This window comes from Balearica regulorum, chromosome 1 (assembly GCF_011004875.1).
Source record: "Balearica regulorum gibbericeps isolate bBalReg1 chromosome 1, bBalReg1.pri, whole genome shotgun sequence".
In the NCBI taxonomy this organism is placed as follows: domain Eukaryota; kingdom Metazoa; phylum Chordata; class Aves; order Gruiformes; family Gruidae; genus Balearica; species Balearica regulorum.
This window is the reverse complement of record NC_046184.1, coordinates 52,794,551-52,819,310: the sequence shown is the minus strand read 5'-3', so window position 1 is coordinate 52,819,310 and position 24,760 is coordinate 52,794,551. Positions and strand designations below refer to the sequence as shown.

The 24,760-nt window shown below is 37.7% G+C and overlaps 1 protein-coding gene across 1 annotated transcript in view; it reads left to right on the top strand.

Moving 5' to 3' along the window:
- Positions 1-24,760, top strand: part of ANKS1B (ankyrin repeat and sterile alpha motif domain containing 1B) — a 450,874-nt gene that overhangs the window by 147,213 nt on the left and 278,901 nt on the right. Inside the window, 1 exon segment of the mRNA XM_075749435.1 lies at positions 16,884-17,020. Within this exon segment, the coding sequence (XP_075605550.1) occupies positions 16,884-17,020 (137 nt within the window).

The window sequence follows — 24,760 nt, the reverse complement described above, 5'->3', positions numbered from 1 at the left end:
CTGAGTTTCTGTTTGATATTTAGGGAAATATTTCACATCTCTATTGGTTTATAATATTATTTTTCCTACCACATTTGAGAGCAATATGCCATAATTTGGTTTGTTCCATTGTCCATTTCTCCCACTCCTTTACGTCCTTGATGCAGTAGAGGTCTTGTGGAGAAACAGCATTATAATCATCATTAAAACTTCTTCAAAAATGTGTATGCACAGAAGGCTGAATTGAGCTTACACAAGCCGCGTCAATTCTTACATATTGCAGCTCTAATGTACTTTCCTTTACAACCTTATCATCCCTCTAAGAGGTTTTTAGTATATAATTAAGATAATTGCTCCCCATTATATGCTCCTCTGGATAACATCTCTGATAACATCTTTAACAATGAAATTGTATTCTTGAAAATACTGTCATTTCTGAAGTTAAAGCACATGGGAATGCTTGATACCACATGACCAGTTCATTGTCAAAATACATGCAGGTCTCCACCCATCCAGTATGTTCCAGTAAATATGTTGTTAAAATAATTCTACTTTCTGAAGGAGTAACTTACATTTTCTCTGCAAACTGAGAGAAAGAGGCTGCTGCTTGACATATTTTAAACATTTTCTGATGATTCATTACTTTTTATTACTATTATTCTTCATTATAGTTGAAAAAAATTAGCTTTCATGGGAGTTTTGGGCAATTTTTGCAAATGACTGCTTATCAAAGTGCATGCATTCTGACCAACACTCAGTTTCATCCATCCTGGTGTGATTACCATCTAGAATGATCTCATTATACACTTGACTGCATGCTGTCAGACAAAACCCCTTTTTCAAATCAAGACAATAATTCAAAGGAACATAATTATTTTGAGGTATTTTGCATTGTAAAGCCTATATGCAAATATTATTTAGCAGGATATGAGTTTTTCTTTGTAAAATGAATATTAGTTGCAGCATCCTTTGCAAGTACTTCTGAGTCAGGGATGAAATAGACGTAGACCATATATCATATATTCCGTGTTGTGGTATGTAGTCTAGTAAGTAATCCTACGCTTCAAAATGCTCCTGAAATTGTCTTATAATTGAGCAGATGTAAGTGATAGTACCTTTTATAAGTAGCAATAATTTAATAAGTATATGAAGAATAATATTGCTATAAACCCCACTATATTGCTAATAATAGCAGTAATAGTAAAACTTTATCTTACCATTAATTTATTTACATTTTACATGCATCTGGTGTATTCCAGAGGAATATAAGCTTGCGTAATGGGTATAGCACTGCATGGAGATCTTCAGTGGGCATTTAGCTAATGTTATATATCTCCTGGTGCACCTGTGAATTTTCTACAAACCTTAAACTGAACTTTCTACAAAGCTTTTCAGGTTGAATCTTACTCCATATTAGAAGTTGGGAGGAACCAGTTGTCTTGACTTCATACTTTTTTTCTGTTATACTCAAGACTTTACATATTGTCCTATTTTGCATTCAGATGAAACTGACTCCTAAAATTTGAGAGATTCAGTGCTCAAGAGTTAGTGCTTCACTTGACATATGTCTCTAATGCAATAAAGTTTAGATTCTATAAAAAAAGCTAAACTTGTTTTCAAAAACATTGTAGATGTAACAGGAAATGCAATATAGATCTGTATTGAATCACACAAAGAACTCATCTGTCTTTTGTGGAAGATGAATTTCTCCACTGTTTGATGTCTCAATTTCAGACAATAAAGCTGCTCAACTCTGATTAATCATTAGACACGACAATATACATACCTTAGGTCACCTAGACATTCTCAGCTGTTGCAGAAGGTTATGACATTAACAATGCTCCTGACTCTCCTGCTTCTTGTGCAGTTTTCAGGCTTTTTTCAATATTTTGTATTAAAGGTTGCAAGTTTAATTCAGTTTATTAAGGGAGTGTTTTGTGATGTAGATGAATAGATGTGTAGTCTACAGGTGCTTTGTAGCACAGTTATTATGTGATTGCCATCAATTTAGGTGTTAGATTGGATGGTGTCGTGGTTTTACCCCAGCCAGCAGCTGAGCACCACGCAGCTGCTCGTTCACTCCCCCCCATCAGGGTGGGGAACAGAATTAGAAAAGTTAAAGTGAGAAAACTCATGGGTTGAGATAAAGACAGTTTAATAGGTAAAGCAAAAGCCGCGCACACAAGCAAAGCAGAACAAGGAATTCATTCACCACTTCCCATGGGCAGGCAGGTGTTCAGCCATCTCCAGGAAAGCAGGGCTCCATCATGCGTAACGGTTACTTGGGAAGACAAAATGCCATTGCTCCGAATGCTGCCCCCCTGCCCCCCCCCCCCCCCCAAGCTCCTTATAAACTGAGCATGACGTCATATAGTATGGAATACCCCTTTGGTCAGTTGGGGTCACCTGTCCTGTCTGTGTCTCCTCCCAACTTCTTGTCCACCCCCAGCCATCCCGCTGGCAGGGCAGTGCAAGAAGCAGAAAAGGCCTTGGCCCCGTATAAACACCGCTCAACAATAAGTCCATGGAACAAAAACATCTCTATATTATCAATGCTGTCTCCAGCACAAATCCAAAACGTATCCCCACACTAGCTACTATGAAGAAAATCAATCCTCTCAGCTGAAACCAGGACAGATGGCTTGGGCAATCCCTTCTGTTTCTATGTCCCATATCAGGCCACTTATCTGGGATGTGGGGGATCAAGCTGAGAACCCTTAGTTCCAGAGTATAATGTGAGTGACCAGATCTGCATCACAGGACGCGAGAATGCTATTCAGCTCTGGGCCCATGTTTCACATCTTATCTTCATCCCAGCTCTATGACGGACCAAGATATATGAACTCAATCTCTGCCCTGCTCTGTCAGAATCGGGTTGAGCTCCAGGAGGAAATATGAACTGAATGATCAAAAGATTAGGTCTGTGGGATACCTGCACTGCATCTTTGCCTTTTTTTCCCCATTAGTCTTTCTTGCAAAAGAATTCCATCCTGCTCTGAGAATTATTTCTGATTAAAATATCCTGAAAATGATACATTTCCCCCCAAAAATAAGTTTGGATTAATCAGGTTTTATATGGTGAAAATAATTTGTCAAAAGATTCACTACCAGCTATACACTGAATTCATACATTGATTTGGTGTCTTTGTTAACAGACAGACACTGAGGTCTCTGGATCATAGCTCTGCCTGCACCCCCCTTCCTGTTTTCTGTCATTTCTTCTCTGTAGGGATCATTTACTGCCACACAGTTACTGTACTTTTTCAAATATTGTAGTGAAGAATCACTGGCTTTGATATGAATGTAATTAGTAACCTTGCTCTCTATTCTACAGTTCTAGTAGACCTAGCATAGCAATTTCTCCTCCCTCTACCACTGCCAAACTAAAAAAGTTTTTTAGCTTGTATCATACAGTCAACTGAATATGCATACTAATAATTTTATTTTACCATTGACCTGAAGCACATCTGAAATACTACCTTTTAGGATAAAAAAATCATACCCATTTACTTCTCCAGTAGGTAACAACTTAAATGTGGTAATTTTGTGAAAACTTTAAGTTATTGTATTAAACATTTTGATACCTTTAATTGTGTTCTACTGGGAACTCACTTTTTTGAGAGAATATTATATGATTTATAAGGGTTTTTTTAATAAACTTTTCTACTAACTTTAGTACATTTGGAAAGCAGAAATCTTGGTATAGCTTGCTAAATTCTGTTAAAATCAAAATATTTATGAAAATATTAAGCAATTACTAAAATAAACCATTTTTGTACATAGTGAACAGATTTATTTGTTTTATTCAGTGTCAGAGATGATTAAAAAATAGAAAAACATTGATTTCTAGTGAAGGTAATCAGTGTGCTTCTGTAAAAAAAAAAAGATTTTCCCTCTTGTTCTATTTTAAGTTGAGTAAAAAACACTCATTTACTTCTATTTGCTTCTGTCTCCCTTTCTGCATCTGCTAGTCCTGATGGCAGTGTGTAGCTTGCTGCCAAAAAGTTTCCTTATATTACTTTATGGAGATTTCATTTTTGTTCTTTTTATACCATGTTCATTTTTGTGCCACCTCAAAAGGAAATTTGAAGTGTGCGAGAGATGTAGTATTTTGCTGTATATCAAAATAGGATGGGAATAGGTTTGTATTGCCAATCCACAAACATATCAATGTAGCATGTCTTTACTAGCAGCTAATGATATAATAAGATATAAAATAATAAGATACAATACTGTAAAAGATACCCAACTAGTCTTGTCCTTTTTTTCTGGTATGACATCAAATATGGCATATTTGGAAGAACCCATATGAAAGAATATTTTCACACTCAGTTGCTTTATTGTTTTGAGAAAGCAGGAAAAGTCTTCAGAAGGGCCATTTAATATTTTTTGTTCCAGGGCAGGGTGTATTATTCTTTATATAATACAATATATCATTGTGTGCAAAAGTATCTGTTCTGGATGAGGATATTAAAACAGCTGTTAGAAAAAAATATTCCTTCTACTCTAGCTCCAGCTGTTCAGTCCATGTCCTTTTTCTTTCATGTATCATTACCTTCCTGCTGGAATATACTTAAATAATATAGTAAAATTAAAGCTAGTTTCTTACCAGTAGTGCTGGCATCGAAACTAAATTTTTCTGAGAGCATTTCCATTATTTTGACATCCATGACTGTCCTACATTATAATGAATAAATATCAAAACTTTCTGTTAATATTGTTTAAGTGAAATTTGCAAAAAATATTTTGTTTCTGATCAGTTATATTGGTTGTTTTTCAGAGTTTTTCTCATCTAACCTGTAATAACTTGAATAAGGATTTGCCACTGATAAATTTAACAGAAGTGTTAAATGCCTTGTGAAGCTATTGCAAACAAAAGCAACACATTTTATAAATTGCTTGTCCGGTTGCTAGATATCAGCCTGATAAACACAATAAGGAATTAATTTGTGACTCGTATTCTAATTGCATAAAGACATTTGCAGTACAAAGTTGTTGGTGGTTAGGAGTTCTGGTAATAAGAGTGACAGGAATTCTGTGAATTCTGCCTTTTGTTTTGGCTAAATACCTGTATTCCAGTGTATTTTAATTGTAATTCTTTGGTGTAGTTTAAGACTTGAAGTTAAGGAACATTGAATAGTTTTAAGCCATATTTTTCTCCATAAAACTTGGCAAAAAAGTGTACTTTCACTTACTTATGATCCCTCTTTTGACATTAGTGCTTGGATGGGATCAGCTACTTAATTTCTGACCCACTGCGGTGGAATATTCCTTCTTGTCTGAATATACTGATTTGGCTCTGTCAAACAAACAGGCCAAAGCTGCACGGTCTAGAAACTGTGATTTATTCATTTGCTATCAATAGCAAATACAAATACTGTAGCTCTTCAATATATGCAAAGTTTTGTGCTATCTTTATCATTCCTTTATATAGCTAACTACAGCTCTCAAAATTTCAGAAGATCTAGCCAAACTCTGTGGACTCTATAAGAAATGTAGTAGGTTGCATTAGTGGGAACACTTAATAGGAGGAATTTTAAGAAATCTGCAGGGTTAGCTTGTGGATGTTAGAGAACCTAAAACCAAAACAGGAGGAAATCACTGAGGCAAACTGCACACTGTGACAGTAACTAAATTAAATGTGCTGAAGTACGTAGAAGATTCTAAACACTCAGAGCAGAAGTTATGTAAAACCTGCTTTGTCAGTCGGAAGGTAAGCTTAATAATGTGGAAAGGTGTGATTCTGTTATAACATATAATTTCATCTAAATTGCAGCAGATAGAAGATAAATTCATGCAGGAATATTAATAGAAAGGGTAGAATTTGAGTATTTTTCAGAAGAAAATGCTGAATATAAATAAAAATACATAAAAGTAATATATGGCAAAATTGTTTTGGCATGTTAATCATAAAAAAGATAATTTGGAAATTAAAAAGTACAATCAAATGTTTGGTTTTTTTCAGTTACTAAGAACTCTAATGCTGTAGTGCCACAAATTAACTGTTAATGGTTGGAAACTCGATCCTGTTATTCCAAAATTATCTACAGTATTTCCTTTATCTTTCTCAAATCATTTGGACATTATCAGGGCAACATATTGGACTAGATTGCAGGTCCAGTCTGGTACAGATGTTTCCATATTGCTTTCAAAATGAACAGCAAAGACGTTTAAGAGTCCCTGAATTCTGACTGTGTATTAGTAGTGCACACTGTCTGCTGGACAAATTCTTTATGCTTAATGAGTATACTGTTACACTGGATACAGTACACATTTTGAGTTTGGAACAAAATACTTTTTTCCATGTAGATATATATTAAATACAAACATGTAAATTTTCAGAATGAGAGTTTAGCTCACTGAAGTCACTCAAAAATTTACATATTTTAAATAACTGGATATTGAAAGATTTTAAAACATCATTTCTAGCTCTCTGACTTTAAAATATTTTGGTTAGCTTTTTGACTTCAGTGCTTTGATAAAGAGCTTTATTAATTAACTGATACTTCAGAAGAACTGAAGCTCCTGAAAATATAGTTTTATCCATAAATTGCATTTCATTGCAACTAAAGATAGATGCATATTGGAAGGTTTATATTCAAGACTGCTTAAATTATTTATTAACTGAGCTTGATCCCTGGGGAGTATGGCTATTACCAGTATTATTTAAATGATTTGACAGCACTTACTCTCACCACCTTTTGCAGTTTATATTCTGAGATAATTTGAAAATGCAGCCTAATTCATTAATCATCTATCGCATTTGCAATACTAGAATACTTTCTCTGCACCGCACAGTTTGGTTATTCTCTTTGGATTATAGGAGTGAAATACTAAGGCATGCGTGTGATAGCTTTCAGTGGCTTCTCACTGATGAGCTAAATTTAAAAATAAGCACAGAGACAGACATCCCCAATATGTATCATTCTTTTTTGGAAGATTTTTTTTTTTTTACAAGACTACTAGGCATTCCAGTTTTTAGTGAATGAGTGAAATAAACAAAAATATTTTGGCACCTGTAACTACACCCTGTGCTTTTCATTGAACTTCCAGAAGCATGATGACTACATGCTGAGACAAGGCAAATGTAGAAATCTATGAAATATCTGTCACAGGCAAGTGCAGTCGTTTCACTACAAACCTTTTAAACATGGAAAAGCCAACAAAAAACCCATTTCACACAAAAAAATAAGTATATGGCAACTGTGTAGCATTGTTTTGAATGCTCAATTAGACATCAATAGCTTGCAGAGGCAGTCTCAAAAGGTTACTCAGGAAATGGTGGAAATCACCCATCATCTCTCATTAGTACTTAATGAGAGATGTTTTTCCAGACAGTTGCCTGGTATTACAAGGGTTATGCAAGCTTGAAGCAGTTCCAAAGTCTATTTGTGCAGGTGGGTGATTAGGGGAAATAAAAAGTTCATAATAGTCATGCCCAACTCTCATGGAAGATGCAGAAACAACTAAGCAGACCCCCTGCTGCCACTGGAATGCACTTCACTGGTAATTAATTCCAAACACAATCCTGAAATAGCTGCCACATCCAAGACTGGGCCAGTTATAGCTTCAAGTGCTTTCAGTGAGACGGTTGCAGATACATATTTACAATCCTACTCAGAACAACGGTTATTCAGTTTTAAGTGTGTGGGAAACAAAACAAATACAAAAGAGCAAATTCAAACAGTTTAGTGCAACCATTCTCTCTATGCATCCAGTGTAGCTACCTACTGATTCTATTATTCAGTTTTCCATCTGCTCTTTTGAAATGTCTCTTGTAATGTTCATTCCTTGAAATACATGATTGTCCTTATCTGTAGTTCCTACATTTATGCCATGTTGAATAGTCATGTAGGAGAGAAGGTTTGCTTTGGGGATTTAGTCAAGTTAAAACAATTTTAAAGCTGAATCCTATACTATGAAAAATTGCCTAGTTCCTCAATTTGGGCTACTATATAACATGAACGTTTTTGTTATCTGCCTGACAAAATTGGAGATTTTCTAATTTTTTTTGCCTGGATTTCTGTATGAACTGCAGCCTGGCTTAATTTACTGTATGCAATTGCTGTGAATCTTTGCAATAGGTCCACCACTAACAGGAGACATCACGTTTTGATAGAATCATAGAATGGTTTGGGTTGGAAGGGACCTTAAAGATCTAGTTCCAACCCCTCCTGCTACACATACTATCCAAGAAATCTTATACATGCACCTCTGTATCAAATCAGGGCAATTCCATGACCTACTTTGTTCAGTTTGGGGTCTTAGTTTCTTCCTACTTGTTGGCTTGGGCTTCTGCCTTGCAAATTTACTGCTGGTGGAATCCAGCAGCCTAGATCCACAGTGAATGAACTGAGCCTAAGTAGTGCTGTCTCCATATAAAATGCTCAGCTATATTGTTCTAAGACTAGCACTGAAATCTGTCTATGGTTATGTTTTAGTGTCATTGCTCTGTCTCAGAAAGGGTTAATTGTGTTTTAACGAGCCCTCTGTAAGCTTCAGGAAGATCACTGTGCCCGAATTCTCTTTACCATAGGGAATAGGATTCAGGTGATTCTTCATGTGGGCCTGGGTCTCTCTCACTTTAAATAAAGCTCAGCAATGGTAGGAAAGATTCCCTCAGGCATAATCTGAGCAAGTTTCTTGGTCTTTTGGTCTTCTCTTCAGCGTAAGCATATCAGCATATCCCTGATAAAACTTCCATATCTTTGATTATCTCTGGAATCAGAAAATACTGGTTTATCCGTCACTCCAGTGTGGTTGTAAATGGCAAGTCTTCCTTCATTCCAGTTAGGAAGCTTTTTAAAGGACTAGATGATCATTCCTCCTTTATTGAAGAGCACTAAAAGCTAGTTCTTACGGTACCATCCATGATGGGACCTACATTAATCTGTTCATTTCTTAGCCAATCAATGAAACTAACCCTTCTAGTGGCCATGACCTCTGCAAGGAGATGAGTGTAAATTCAGTCACTGGTGACTGATCCTCCAGCAATAGTACTATTTCCATACTATCTCCTTTTGTACTCTTCCAAGATTTCTGTTGTGGTTATGATTGACATCTGTCCAAGACAGATGATTAGCATTGCCATGTTCTTTTCAGAGCTTTGTGCCTCCATTTGATGTTAAGAGGACATATAACATGTACAGACAAAGGGATTCCAACATTTTTTTCTAAAAACAGATCCAAACCCATAGAAATTGCCAGACTGGATAAGTGTTTCTGTAGTAGTTTTCCAATAGTCTAGCAAATTGAGTCTGCTATAACTGATGAAACTTAGGTCTGTCTTGATACCAGACTAAAAAGCATTTTGATCCTAGACAACACCAAGCCATCTGGAGCTTTATTCACATTTTTGCATTATCCTGGTGCTGAGGTGGCCAAAACAGATGCAGAGTTTTGGCCTATCTTCGTTTGAAACATTGCATGAAAGCTCCCACACTGAGCAGGGCTTGAGGAATAAAAGGAAGTTATTTACTAGTAATAGGATACCTTTGAAGTTGTTGTCTATATATGTACGCAGATGTATCTATATATATATATTTATGCATATGTGCAAATTCATTTTCCACCTTTTTTCTTTTTCCTGGAATTCTAATGTACAAATCTCTCCAGGCCCTGAGGTTATAGTATAAAGCTCTACAAGGTCATAATGATTAGGTTTTGTGCTTTAAGTATTTTGTTCATGTCTAGTATTATATTTTCAGAGGTTTTAGAATTTAGTGTGTGTTTTTATATATATACACACACTATTAGATGTGTAGCATATAATCTAGTTCTAGATTATTATTGGTCCACACCTCTAAAGTTAAATATATATTTCTTCTGTTCTGATACCAAACTGTAAATCTGAGCATATAGTATTTAAGTAACTCCACAAATAATTGGAATGTGGAACTAAAATAGGCTGGGTATACATTTGAATTTTGGTTGAGAGCAATAGATGTGAATTTGAAATAAATAGTGGTTCCCAGTTACTATTCATTGCTTCAGTCACAAGCTGGTTTTGGAGCACATAAACCAGATGCCTTTTTGATCTGAAGCTCCATTTCAGGTGGGCACAAAAAGTATGGGGTCCTTCTGGAAGATATGAGGTACATGTATGGTGGGGGTGTTTGGTAGAATATGTAAGATGCCATATAGTCCTAAAAATTCAAACCCACATATATTTTAAATGGAGTGTCATGAGGATCAACTGCTTTGATCTGCTGATCCATTGCCATTATACTAAATTGTAGAAATAACTGATGTAATAGCTAATACAGACATAACTAGATTTTGAGAAGGACACTAGCATGTTTCTGTAATGAAAGTGGAAAACTACAGATTAACTGTGTGTTCCATCGTGAAGATTTATTTCTGAGATGAAATCTAATTATAATGATATTTCTGAAATAGGGTCTGACTTTTGGCTTTTGATGTTTTGCTTGCTGAGATGTGGTAGGAAGTGTTCCGGTTGGTGTACTTGGTATCTGCCCAATAGTTAATATTGTGGCATTACATACATATAGTGCCTTTTCTTTGAGTACATTATGAGAAAAATTATCTATTAGAAAAGTTCCAGTGAGCAGTTTGTCCTTACGATACATGGATAGTGGGATGAAAATTTTGATGAAACACTTGTTGAACTGTGGCGATATGGTCTATTACTACCTATAAGGGCATTTTTGTCTATGCAGCATACTGTATGAAAGAAGACAACCATCCACTAACTGACTGCTGATGTCACACAGCACAGTAAAAGGCAAAGTTCCCAGTACATGATTTTTTTTGTAGTTTCAGTTAAACAGTTAACATTTTTGTGCTTTTGTCTGACATCTTAGTAGATGATAGCAGTAAAAGAACATCATAATTTGCTCTTACAATATACTAAAAGAAAACAATATTCACTTTCATTTTGCTCTCTCCAGACTCAAATCTGAATGTTCCTTAAAAGTGTAAAGCAGTCACCATATCCATGAATGGAAACGCCTTGCACTACCCTCTTTTGTTGGCCTCCTGTTATCCTGTAAACTTCAGAAAAAAGCTTACTATGTCCTTGAACCACTGAGATGGCATTAGTTAACTGTGCTTTGGTAGTTGAATCTTGCCCTATTTGTCTATAGAAGTGTCTGAGCTAGCTGTCTTGACTTTGTTTAAAACTAATGCATATGTTAGTATAATTAATGAAGTTTAGGGCTTGTTCCTTTGACCTAATATTTCTTCAGTATAATGTATCTAAATATAGAATATATTCTAAATTCTAATTAATGCTATTTTAACTAGTTTTCATTGACTTAAAGGGGAGTTTAGCATGCTCAGTGAACTGTAGCTGTATTTAAAGAAATCCCACCTTGCAAGTCTGAAGCTCAGTTTCTGAATTGCTCAAGACTTTGAGAACAAGTTAATGACATGTCTTTGGAAAGCAATTTAGTTACTAGCATATGAATACAGAAGTTTAAATTTAGGGCTTGAATTTTGGTTCAAAAATCAGTCTTACCAGATAGACATAGAAAACACGTTACATAACATCGTTTTCATTTTACTCAGAAATTCTTTTTGTATAGCAAGACTGCATTGCAAATGAATCACTCAATACTTACAATGTCAATGATAGTAGATCAACTTTTCTTCCTATGAAAGGATTGGTTATGATCTTAATTCTTATATAATATCTTCTGTGTGAGACATGAGGTTAGTGTACATTCATAGTTAAACATTTTTATGAACAAGATGCTCATGTTAATTAGGCTTCAATATCATTAAACTGCATAATAGGTAAAACAACACTATGCACAAAAAGCATCTCCTTTTTGCAATTGTATTATATATGACAGTGTGGTGAAAAATAAATTTTGTGAGGTGTTTGTCTTGCTGCTTCCCTCCCTTAATGTTCTCATAAAAACATGCTGCAAAAAATAAATATTTCCCATATGAAATGACTTTAAAACTCTTAAATTCATAAATTTCAAAAAAACAATTATGTGAATTAGTTTTTATTCAATGCTATTCAATTTCTTTTTATCATTTTTCTGTAAGAATATATAAAATAACTGTTGGTGAAATATGGAATAACTGGAATAGACCAGTAAAAAGCTAATCTGCATTTCTGGATTTGGTAGAGTTGATTCAATATTAATAGTTTTTAGTGTAATTGAAATCAAGCCACCTATCTATAATCAAAGTGCGTAGCTCTAAGTTAAATAATGCTAGTGTGGCTTGAGAGTAAAAAGATATTTTTTTCAATGGTGGTAGGAGCAACCCGACATTCAACTTTCAAGCAATGAAATAATTTGTAATTACAGTCTTTTGATGCATAAGAAAAAGATTAATATGCATAGGCAAAATGTATGAAGCACTAGTGTGACCATTGCTGTAAATACTGAGTCTGCTTCTACTGTAAACATTTAAAAAATTGGGAAAGGTAGCAAAGTGAATTTTAGGAGGTATTAAGATTTGGAAATTAAGATTAAGATGTGGAAACCTGTCTAATCCTGTGAGAAATTTAAGAATTACCATCTCTTTTCATATGTCTGTAAGATACTAGTAAATGTGATCATGATGGCATTGTAACACTTTCTGTCCTTTAAAACCTTGTATGCTGAGCCAATCAATCAACCAAAAAACAAAGCAAATCAGTATGATTTGCCAGGATGTAAATCAGAATCGATATTTTTATAGCCAACACTAGATGAGTCCAGTTAATCTCAAACCTGAGTTTATCTAACCTTTAAAAAAAATTATTTTGATTATTCTGGACACAGAAAACATAACATAGTATATTTTCATTCTCCTATCCTATTCTATTTCCTTTGCATTGAAACAAAGGAAATGGAGGACGGGAAGTCCTCAGTAACCATTTTTAAAAATCAGAATAAGCTCCAATTACATAATCCTCTTGACAGTTTCTCATGTAAGATGGAAGCAGGAAGGAATATTGGTACAGCATGCTGCAGTTCAGTAATTTTTAGCTCCCAGATGATCCCTGGAGCCTGATAATATCTGACTTGTACAGAAACATCTCTTAGTTTATTGCAACTTGACCCAGGAACCAGAAGAGAATGATAGCCATAAACAGTTCCCTGTTGGCCCCATCTATAGCACCTATCAGAAACTCAGCCTGGGAAGTAATCTTTCCTAGTTAAATTTGGTAGGATCTCAAGTTTCCAAGTTCTTTTTGCCATGAAATGTTCCACTGAAACTTACAGTATTACCACTATGGTAACCTAAAGGGAAAAAAAAAAAGTTGTTGGCTTTAGTTTTGTTACCAGAGAAAGAGAAAAGAAAATTAAAATATCATTTAATTACAAAAGAAAATCTATTCAAATCTATTCTTAATGAAACTATGAGTACTGTCAGAAAAGTAGCCCAAATTGGTTGCAGGAACTAATTTGATGGTGATATTTTCTCTCTGATGGAGCAGACCCAGGTAGTAAATCATTATCGGTTGCCTAATGGGAAGACCCTACTGTGAAAATAAACAGCTGTCCACACTAAAGAAATTGTTTACAAGAAACCATTACATGTCAGACACTTCATTCCCTTGAGAAAGGAGCAAAGGCATGAAGTAGCGAGCGGTTGGATTTTTTCTGGGATGTTTATTTCAAAGAAAAATATTTGAATTTTTTTTTTTGCAAAGCTTTATTTTTAGATTCTAATAGCATGATCCTTTTTTGTATTACCACTTTAGTTTGCTTAGAAGTAGACTGTAACTACTCTTTTTTGAGATTGCTGCATATTATGTATGTTCCTGAATTCATGGTACTTGTATGCATACACTGCAGCTGGAGCAGTTTTTCTCAGCCCCATCTAGTGGGGCATGTAACAGCCCTGCCTCTCCTCATGAATATCTTCCAATAAATTTTCATTCCAAGAATTTTACTTCCAGTCAGTTTGATTCTTCTCAGGTGGGACTGTATCTCCAGGCAGAACCTAGCCTTTAGTGACCTGTCATTGAACAGGGTCAACGAGAAGCTGTGGTCTTTTCTCTGGAAAGACCAAAATCTTGCTCATACAAATTGACCCCTCTGTAAATTCTGAATATTTAGTGTGAGTAAACTAAGCTGAGGTGACTGTCATTAAGGGCTTGAAGCAGAATGAAGTGGTGGGCAGAAAACTATGTTCACTACCATTAGCACCAATCTGTATTTCTACCTGTCCTTTGAATGATGCGTCTTTGAGGTACTTCTGCATGTGCAAGACTTCCTGATGTCACTTGCAAGGCTTTCATGTGCTAAACAGCTAAGGGGCAGCTGTGCTTAAGCACAGCCATGCAGGCTTCTCGCAAAAGAATAGTGACAGAAACTCAGGGACTGATGAAAGTACTGGGGAGTTTGTGTTCTTTATAGGTTTAGCTGTTTGTCAAAGACAATCGTTGTGTTTGTTTCTCACACTGGTAAGTAAATAAGTGTACTAACTACACTTAACTAGACTCATGCGGAACTTTGCTCACTCTAGAAGTTATTTCTTAGCTTCCTAGATGGTGCCTGTATTATCTCGTCTCGACAGCAGTATTGTCCCCTGTTTGGTATCTCCATACATGGAGCAGGTTTCTCTGAAAGCAAGTCTCTGATTCCTCAGTCAGGGAGGTTCATTGATAATTATCTGTTGATGAGTCTGTCCATAGACTGAAAGAAGATGGTATTTCATATTCTGGAGCAAAAGAGGGTAAGACTTTCAGCTCAGTTAAGATGTTCCTAACACTCATATATAGTCTTCATCCTCACTATGAGATTTCCAAAGACTTTGGCAAGGCCTTGGTGGGGTGTCTTCTTATCAAGTCCATGTCCCTCCTTTGACAAGCTAGGCTTTCAAATTACAGGATATTCATTCACATTCTGCATGTAAACAATTTTCCATTTAGATACCAGGCCAGACAGGAAAGCATAAGAGAGACTTAAGGCATTCTGTAATGCCAACCAAGTTCTTCTGTGTTAGGGATGGCATTATCAGGATTCTCCTTAAGTTCGTTTCTAAGGCTTTAAAAAAAATTGTTTGATTCATCATATTAACACATATGTATTACTTTCTGAATGAAAGTAATTCAGAACCACGATTTCTTTGCACATTTTCAACGATTCAGAAAGAGCCCTTCTATGTCATAAGACTGCATGCCTAAAGGACTGGCAGTTTTGATGCAGATGCTTTTCAACAAAATTGGAATTGTCTGTGACAGGGAAGGTTCACTCTGTCAGCCCTCAGGTAATACCTGAAGTTATGTACAGGATTTGTCCATTTTGGATGTCTGACAGACTGCCACCTGAACTTTCATTTACACTTTCATTAGGTGTAATAGTATTGCTAAAACATTCCAGCCTGGTATTTCCTTTAGAAGAACAGTTTGTTTGTCTATTTGACCAGAATCTCTTAGTGTTTCTATGGGGAGTATTTCTTAGAATCATGCATGCTATGAAGGTATCTGTAAGTTGTAAAGGCCATAAAAGTTTACATTGTAGCAACTATTCTTCATTCTTTGTTAGCTATGTTAATGTAACTGGGTATTTCCTTCCCTTTGAAACCTCTGTTACACTTCCAAGAATTCTTTCAGGTCAGTAGGACTGAGAGGGAGAAACTTGTGTCATTGCTTTCCTGGAGGTGTTTGTGACTTGTGCAGATGGAGGAGATTATGTCTGTTCCTGCAGAAGGTGGTTAGGTGAAAATTCGCTAGCTTACAGCACTGAAGCTGCTTTTGTTTATTTGGAGTTTGGGGTTTTTTTTGGAGTGGATTTGCCCACAGAGTGAAAGTACATATTGGAGATCCACCTTAATTACAAATAAATAGGCTTTCTTCTGTGAACTCTGCAGGCTGTCAGTTGAGGTCCACAGACATTAGATCTGAATGTAATCGTCTTAATGCAGAGCTGCAGGTGTTATAGCACATTTAGGGAATGTGGAGTACATGTCTTTGTGACCCACAAAGAAGGGTATTCTGTAAATTCACAGTCACCATAAAAACCACCATGACCATGCACAGGCAATGGCATTTTTCCCAAAATCTGAACTAAAGCATTTCTTTGATAATACAATTCAAAAGGCATGAAGTAATGTGGAGCTTTTGGCCTCCTGCTAAGTCGTTCTGGTGCTTGGTTACCATCACAGCTGGGAAGCTGTGCCTTATTTCATAGTCTCCTCTATCCTCTGACCTGATTTTCACTAACTTTACTTTACATTGTTCAATCAGCATTAAGAACATTTTGAGAAGGTAAGAATGATACTTTAACTCCCTTTAATGGTCCTTCACAGTGCCATGAAATGGTAGCAGCATCACAAAATATGTCCGAACAGCAGTTTCCCATGTACCTGCAGGTATGTAGACATTTTTAAGCCAGCTGTAGGTTATCTAGCTGAGATGCTGCTAGAAAGGTAGCTACTGCAGTGCACAGCTCTGTGGAGGATGAACATTTCATCAGAGGAGCTGAGTACATTTTTGTGGAATTAATCCTTGCTGATCCACTACATTGCTACAGTGTCCAGGAAAGTTGTTACTGGTGGCTATTAGCATGTGCTAGGTCAAGCATGTCTTTATATAACTTGTTGAACGGGGTTGTATATGTTAGGATTTTCCAGGATAAGATATGAGTTGCATTAGAAAGCTCCCTTTTAAGTCACCTGTGTTACAGTGATAGTACTTGGATTCACAATTGGTAATTCAGGGTAACAAAAGTAAAATATTTGTGTTTGTTTTGTGCCTTATTTTATTTAGGTATTAAGAGAGTGCTGGATCCTGCCTTAACATAGAATGAATGTATGAGCTGATAAAGTAGGTGTAGATAATGCAATATATTCCTTACCAACTATGTTTAAATTATAATAGGTTTTGTAAGTTGAAAAAGTGTTCTGAGTAGCATTCTGTTTTCCAAATAATTTTTTATTTTAAAATGTATGAAGTATTCGTAAGTTCACATAAATGCTATTTTTATTCACAGATAATGCACCTCAGGTAGCAATTACTGCACCAGGATCTGGTAACCATAGAAACAGCTCTACAGGCCCAACACCTGACTGCTCTCCTCCATCACCAGACACTGCACTTAAAAACATAGTGAAAGTTATACGTCCTCAGGTAGGTGATCACCATAAGCATCCTCTTACTATAATTTTAAAAGCAGGCTATGATGCATGTATTTTAAGAGGATGTTATCACTATTCACATATGAATAGGTCAAAGATGGATAAACAGAACAATATTTTTTGTGCTTATGAAGCAATCTTGATAGCAGGAGAAGATAGAATATTTTATGAATGAACCAAATAATCTACAGAGAGATACCTACATTTTCCTTATAGCGTTAATGATGAATGAAGTCTTTATGTAATATTTTGTAATTTTATGTACTATTAGTTTTCTTCCAAGTTTATGTTCTGGTTTTATCAGTATTAATGTTACTTTTTCAGGTTTTCTTTCCTCTTTCTGTATCTCCATGTACATGGTCTCATAGTGTCTCATACCTTCTTTAGTTTACCTTTTTGTATAGTATTGCTTCTCTACTGTCATCCTTCCTAATTACATGTACTTCTAATAGTGTTTGGTAAACAAGATGCATAACATGTGGAAGACTTAAGTGCCCCTTGTAATTTTTCTAGGAGTACAGCCTTTTAAAATAAAAGTTTTAAAATAAGTAAATCTTAGAACTTGATTCAATAGTATAGAGGTAATTAGCATAGAGGAGTTTATTTTAAAATCACAGGATCATAGGATAACATAGATCAGAAGGAACCTTGGGGGATTATGTAGTTCCCTGCTTAAACAGGCATGGCATTAGGTGTGTCAAAGCTAGCTGTGACAACTACACACTGAATTGACGAATCGTGCAACTTTTTTGGTGTGAACCAAAAGAACTTCTGTTCCTCTCCTACCAATTATTGGGTTCAAATGCAGCCATCTGTTCTTCATTGCTGAGCTGATCTCTGCAACTGAGCCACTTTGGTGCTAGTAGATGTGGGCTTTATATCATCAGTATGTTGCTGGCACTTGTGTTACTTGAGAAGTAAGCTGATAGATACATGGTATTTTGGTGAGAATTATGTAGGGCAGATCGTTTTGGTGCCACATGTGAGTGTGTTAAAGTGGTGGAGGTGGATCTTCCTTTCAATACTCATTGGAGCGCACATTTCAGAAGGTCTTGCAGAATTAAAGGTGATTACTAGGTGCACCTGCCATTTCTCTCTAGGAGCCATTGGTTTCCTATGTCTGACCCTGTCAATGCCCAATAATTCTAACAACTGCCTGGTGCAGCCCATCCCTCTATGATACTACAGTAGTTTGGGTTCCATGTCCTAGTATAAATCTAGATTGCAGGGGGTCTAAAATAATAGCTCTTTCTTCTTTTCTCTTTTTATAGTTGTTTCTTGTTTTGCTTCTTCCTGTAGTCTCTCTGTCCCTCCCACCCTACATCAGTATAGTACTGAAATGCCTCCTTCCCTCTAAGTTGTTTTTTATAGTAGGTGGCAAGCAAACAGAAAGGTATTGGAATATTGTTAGAACAAGCTGTTGTGTGATAGCTTATTGAAAATAGCATTTTAAAAGCTGTTTCCATCATGATATTGCCAACAGATGGACCCAGAACACTGAATGGTGATGTTCTCCTGCTAGTTAACTCTGAATGGATTCAGCAGATTCTGGGGAGCTATTTTCAAATTTAAATCATACCATTTACTGACTCCCAGTATTCTCATCGTTCTGCAGAGTGAAAGCTAGCTGTGCGATATATACGGTCAGAACTTTACTGTGTTTGCTAAAATGTCTCTCATGTGGCCCTACATGTGGTGTATTTCCTGTGCAGAAAACAACAGCAGAAAGGCACATGTAGGCTAGTGCTTAATGTAGATTGTAAATCTATGCACTAATACATGAGAAGTTGCGTGCACTATAGCATTCAGATTCCATTATGCTTCTCCCTTCTCCATGGGTTTTATGAACATTGCTTCAGTGTTCTTCCTTTTCTTTGTTTTTGTTGCTTACCTAATCACCTCCCCCCAAGACCTCAACCCAAGAATTTAGTCAAAGAAGTTGTAGATGTTAGCAATGTGATGTTTGCAAACCATTAGTGTTAATTCTGCCTGCATATTTAATTCCTTTATTCCATGCCTGCTGCATTCAGTTACATGGCAAGCTCTTTGAAGGTTAACACAATGGGATTCTATTCTTGACTGACCTCTCACCACTCATGTAAAACTAATGAATAGTGTTACACAATGCATGCAAAATAATTAATTTTGTGTTGTTTGCCAGGGTCTTTTTGCATTTTTCTAGCAAAATAAACATATTTAAGCAGATTTAAAACAGGGATCATACAAATTTCCAAAACAGCTGTCACTTCTTTCCCCTTTTCATATGGCTTGTGCATTCAGCACTGAAGGTACCAGTAAAAGGCAGAATGGGAAACTCTTCAGCAGCTAGTTTTACACTAGGCAGGCTTTGGTAGCTTGGATGAAACTGCCAGGGAAGTCTGGCCTTTCAATTCATACTGTTATTTTCATTTATAGCCTTATTCATCTTTCCTGGAGGGTTGTGCATATAACAGTTTACCCGCAGTGAGGAGAAACACTAGTTAGTGTTAACTACTCCCTGTGATCTGTGTAAGCAGCAGCAGGGGGGACCAAAGATTCCTTCCTCCCATCAGCCCAGTGAGGGCAGGGAGTGGCAGAGAGTGGAAGAAGAGAAACCTGGTGAGCTGGATTTGGAGGCAGAGGTGGGGGTCATTCTGCCTCCTGTTTTCTTTGGCTGGTTACCTAAGACTGTGTTCCAGATCACACGATGGCAATGCATATACATACTTCAACTCATTACAGATTCTGAAGATGTTTTGTATGAATATGAGGTTTAGCACAGCATAGTGGCCTCTCCCCTCTCCTGTTTCAGACACTCACATCCCAAACCCAGCTTGGTGGGGGAATCTGTCAGCTATACCTGCTACATGGGGTCCCTGAAGAGGGAGGAGGTTGTGATGCTACACTACCAGCCCATGGAGTGAAAGTACCACAGCTGGGAAGTGTGAGATAGGAACAATCTCATACATGAAGTGTGAATCCTGAGAGGCCTGGGTCATGATCAGTTAAGGGATTCCTCAGAATGCACTCAAAATTTGTCCTTTTCCTTCTACTCGTCTCTTAACCTGGCCCTAATTCTCCCCTTCTTATATTAAAAACATGCCCTCACAAAACCTGACTGGGAACCTTGCACTCACAATTCTCAAATTTATCCTTTCTTCAGTTAATTATGATGAATTTTCAGGTGAGAAACCTGCAGTTTGTTGTGACCCTACCACTTGTCCCTTATGAGATCCCATTGCTCTCTAAAATCTAAATACTCTCTGGATATGTCTCAACTACTCAATTCAGCGTGCTATTACTAACGCTGAAGCCTATTTTAACTGAAATGTTGTATCTCCCTGGCAGTGTGCAGCACTCTGGAGAGATACTAACTCAGATCTCAGAAGCAGTATTAAGTTCAGTGCCACCCTCCTCTACTGCTTCCAGTCCTGAAGGTAGCTCACTTAGCAGTAATTCAGGGGTCTGTGTGCTATGTTATCTGTGCACCGTACCTATGGACTGTACCTGTGATCTAGCATTTTGCAAAAACACATCTTGTTTTCAAATTTTCACAGCGTCAGCCTCTGAAAAAGAGGATTTGTTGAAAAGTTACATATATGCAGATAAGAAACAAACAGAATTTACTTCAGAATTTGAATCGCTTGATCATTTTTTTCCAGATTGTCCAGAAAAATCTTAGTAAATTTTTAACTCATGAATTGCTGATTAATGAAGACTTTGAGAAACTAATACAGTTTCAGATTAAAGACTTCTGCCTCTGTGAAATATACTAACAGCACATGGGAGGAAATGAGATGTGGTAGAAGACCAAGTGAGTTAATGTATTAACTAAAGCCCTCTGAAATTTTAGGCTCTCTTCCAAGTTTTAACTTAGTTTATGTTAGCACATACAGTAAAATATGACTTACCTTATCAGAACTGGAATTTTAGAAAGTGATAGTGAAATCGAGCTTGTTCTACAATTCCTATAGCTCTCAGTCTGGATGATGCCTGAACAAAATTGGGCTGCATGTGATGCTTCATGTATTTTTTTTATGTTAGCCACTCAATTTAATAAGACTCTCCTTGCTTGAACATATTTATTTGTTCAGCTCCATTTGAACAAATAAACTGTATACATAAAGAGAGAAAGAGCATGTGTTTTTTTTTTTCCTAAGAGACTTTCTTTTGTCAGTGCTATTCACTTGTGGGTCATTGGCTAATTCTTATAAAATTGAATTCTGACTTCTCACCTTTTAAATTATTTATTAAATGTAATTTGCATATTCTTTTCTTGTGTTTCTAACATATCTTTCAAATCGCTAACTGTAGATAGAGCTCTTGATGTCTAAATGTGGATTATTTAAAAGTGACTTGGATTTTATCTATGATAAAATAATCACTGATACGGCAGCAATTGGTGGCCGTATTGGCCGTAGTGACCATGAAGTGGTAGAATTTAAAATCTTTGGTGATAGGAGGAAAACTGGCACCAAGACTTCAACCCTGGATGTGGGGAGAGCAGACTTCAGCCTGCTCAGGGAACTAGTCAATCAGGTCCCCTGGGAAACTGCTCTTGAAGGCATAGGGGTCCATCAGTGCTGGTCGCTTTTTAAGGGCCACCTCCTAAGAGCTCAGGAACAGGCGATTCCAAAATGCCGCAGGTCAAGCAGGCAGGGCAGAAGGCCGGCTTGGCTGAACAGGGATCTTCTAGAGCTTAGGTGGAAAAAGAAAGCGTATGCCTGCTGGGAGCAGGGTCAGGCAATAAGGGAGGACTACAGGGATGCTGCTCGCCTTTGTAGGGAGAAAATTCGTGCGGCCAAAGCTCAATTAGAGTTGAAACTGACCAGTACTGTGGGGGACAATAAAAAGGGTTTTTTTAAAGTAAGTTAATAACAAAATGAGGACCAGAGAGAATATTGGCTCATTACTCGACGAGAATGGTCACCTTACAACAGGGACATAGATAAAGCAGAGATGTTTAATGCCGCCTTCGCCTCCGTCTTCAACACTGATGACGGGCTCTGGGACCTCAGTTGCCCCGAGAGGACCGTGACTGCGGTAACGATAAACTCCCAGCTGACCCTAAAATTGTGTGGGACTTGCTGCTCCACCTGGATGCATACAAGTCCATGGGGCCAGATGGGATTCATTCCAGGGTGCTCAGAGAGCTGGCTGATGTCTTTGCGAAACCTCTCACAATTATTTTTCAATGGTCTTGGGAATCTGGAGAGGTCCCAGTTGACTGGAAGCTGTCAAACGTTGTTCCAATCTTCAAGAAGGGCAAGAAAGAAGACCCTGGTAACTACAGGCCTGTCAGTCTCACTTCAGTGCCTGGTAAAATTACGGAGAAAATTATGCTGGGAGTTATTGAAAAACACCTGAAGGACAACACAGTCATTGGTCACAGCCAACACGGGTTCTTGAGAGGAAGGGCCTGTTTAACAAACTTACTTTCCTTTTACAACAAGGTCACCCATCTAGTTGACCAAGGGAAGCCAGTTGATGTCATTTTTTTAGATTTCAGTAAAGCTTTCGATACTGTCTCTCACATTATCCTTCTGGACAAAATGTCCAGCATACAGTTTGACAAAAACATAGTGCGATGGGTGAGCAACTGGCTGACGAGTCGGACCCAAAGAGTTATGGTAAACAGGGTTACATCAGGCTGGTGGCCAGTCACTAGTGGGGTTCTCCAGGGCTCCATTTTAGGGCCAGTTCTTTTTAATGTTTTCAGAAATGACTTGGATGTAGGACTAGAAGGTGTCGTGAGCAAGTTTGCAGATGACACCAAATTGGGGAGGAGCTGTTGATTCCATCAAGGGTGGAGACGCCTTGCAGAGAGACCTGGACAGATTGGAGAACTGGGCAACCACCAACCGCATGAGGTTTAACAAGGGCAAGTGCAGGATTCTGCACCTGGGAGGGGGCAACCCTGGCTATACATACAGACTGGGCGACGAGACGCTGGAGACCAGCCATGCTGAAAGAGACTTGAGGGTCTTGGTCGACAGCAAGTTGAACATGAGTCAACAGTGTGCCCAGGCTGCCAGGAAGGCCAACCGTATCCTGGGGTGCATCAAGCACGGCATCGCTAGCCAGTCGAGGGAACTGATTGTCCCACTCTACACTGCGCTGGTGTGACCTCGCCTCGAGTACTGCGTGCAGTTTTGGGAGCCACAGCACAAAAAGGACGTAAAACTATTGGAGAGTGTCCAAAGGAGGGCAACAAAGATGGTGAAAGGTCTAGAGGGGAAGATGTATGAGGAGAGGCTGAAGTCCCTTGGTTTGTTCAGCCTAGAGAAGAGGAGACTGAGGGGAGACCTCATCATGGCCTACATCTTCCTCACAAGGGGGAGCGAAGGGGCAGGCGCTGATCTCCTCCCTCTGGTGACCAGTGATAGAACCCGAGGGGATGGCATGAAGCTGTGACAGGGGAGGTTTAGGTTGGATATCAGGAAAAGGTTCTTCACTGAGAGGGTGGTCGGGCACTGGAACAGGCTCCCCAGGGAAGTGGTCACAGCACTGAGCTTGGCTGAGTTCAAGAAGTGTCTGGATAACAGTCTCAGTGATATGCTCTGATTCGGCTGGTCCTGTGTGGAGCCAGGAGTTGGACTCAATGATCTTTATGGGTCCCTTCCAACTCAAGTTATTCTATGATTCTATGATAAATTAGTGTTTTCCCCATTTTATGTGAATAAGTAAACTCCCTAAGTGTTATTTCAGTGATATAAGAAGGACTTCTAGTAGAAAGACAAAGGAACAGAGAATTTCAGTGTTTCTGACATAATGGAATTTCATTATTTTGTTCTTGCTGGTTTTATTGCTAAGATCTGCAATAATCTATTCATTGTAATATGGGTTTGGGGTTTTTTTTTTGTGGGTTTGGATGTGCTGTCTTTAGTCATAATTTTTTTCTATTTATCTTTTTTAATCTCCTTAAACAAAGTTACAATTCCATGGTTCATTGTTCCTCTGGCTAAGACATCTAGCAATATAATAGAAGAAAATAGTTTAAATGTTAGAGGAAAAAATAAATTCTCTCATTTTTCTTCAAGCAGTAATAGAATCCTGCAGGACATCTGTAGCCTCTGATAGACCTATCCCACTTGTTTGGGCTACCAGGTGTGCCTTGCCTAATGTACAACTATTCTGTGCATGCACAGCGAGCCTAGCATACTGATGTAGATGTAGTTCATCTAGGCATAGGGAAAGACAGACACCATGACATTCCACCCCCTACAGCAGCCTGGACATGAATGGGCAGACCAACCATAGGAGATATGTGCTCCAGAGCCTCTTAGTTGCCCTAAAAAGTGACAGGAATTTACATTCAAGGAAATTATACTTCATCCTTTTTGCAGTTAGGTGCAGGAATTATTTTGAACAAAAACAAAGAAACAAAAAATAATCTTAGAGACAGCTGTGGAAAATCATAGTTCCAGAAAAGAAATTTTCAGAACTAATTGTTCATAGTAGTGATAGGACAAGGGGTAATGGGTTTAAGCTGAAGGAGGGTAGATTTAGATTAGATGTTAGAAAGAAATTCTTTGCTGTGAGGGTGGTGAGGCACTGGAACAGGTTGCCCAGAGAGGTTGTGGATGCCCCATCCCTGGAAGTGTTCAAGGCCAGGTTGGATGGGGCCTTGGGCAACCTGGTCTAGTGGAGGGTGTCCCTGCCCATGGCAGGGGGCGTGAAACTAGATGATCTTTGAGGTCCCTTCCAAATCAAACCATTCTATGATTCTATGAAACAAGATTTTTCAACTGGG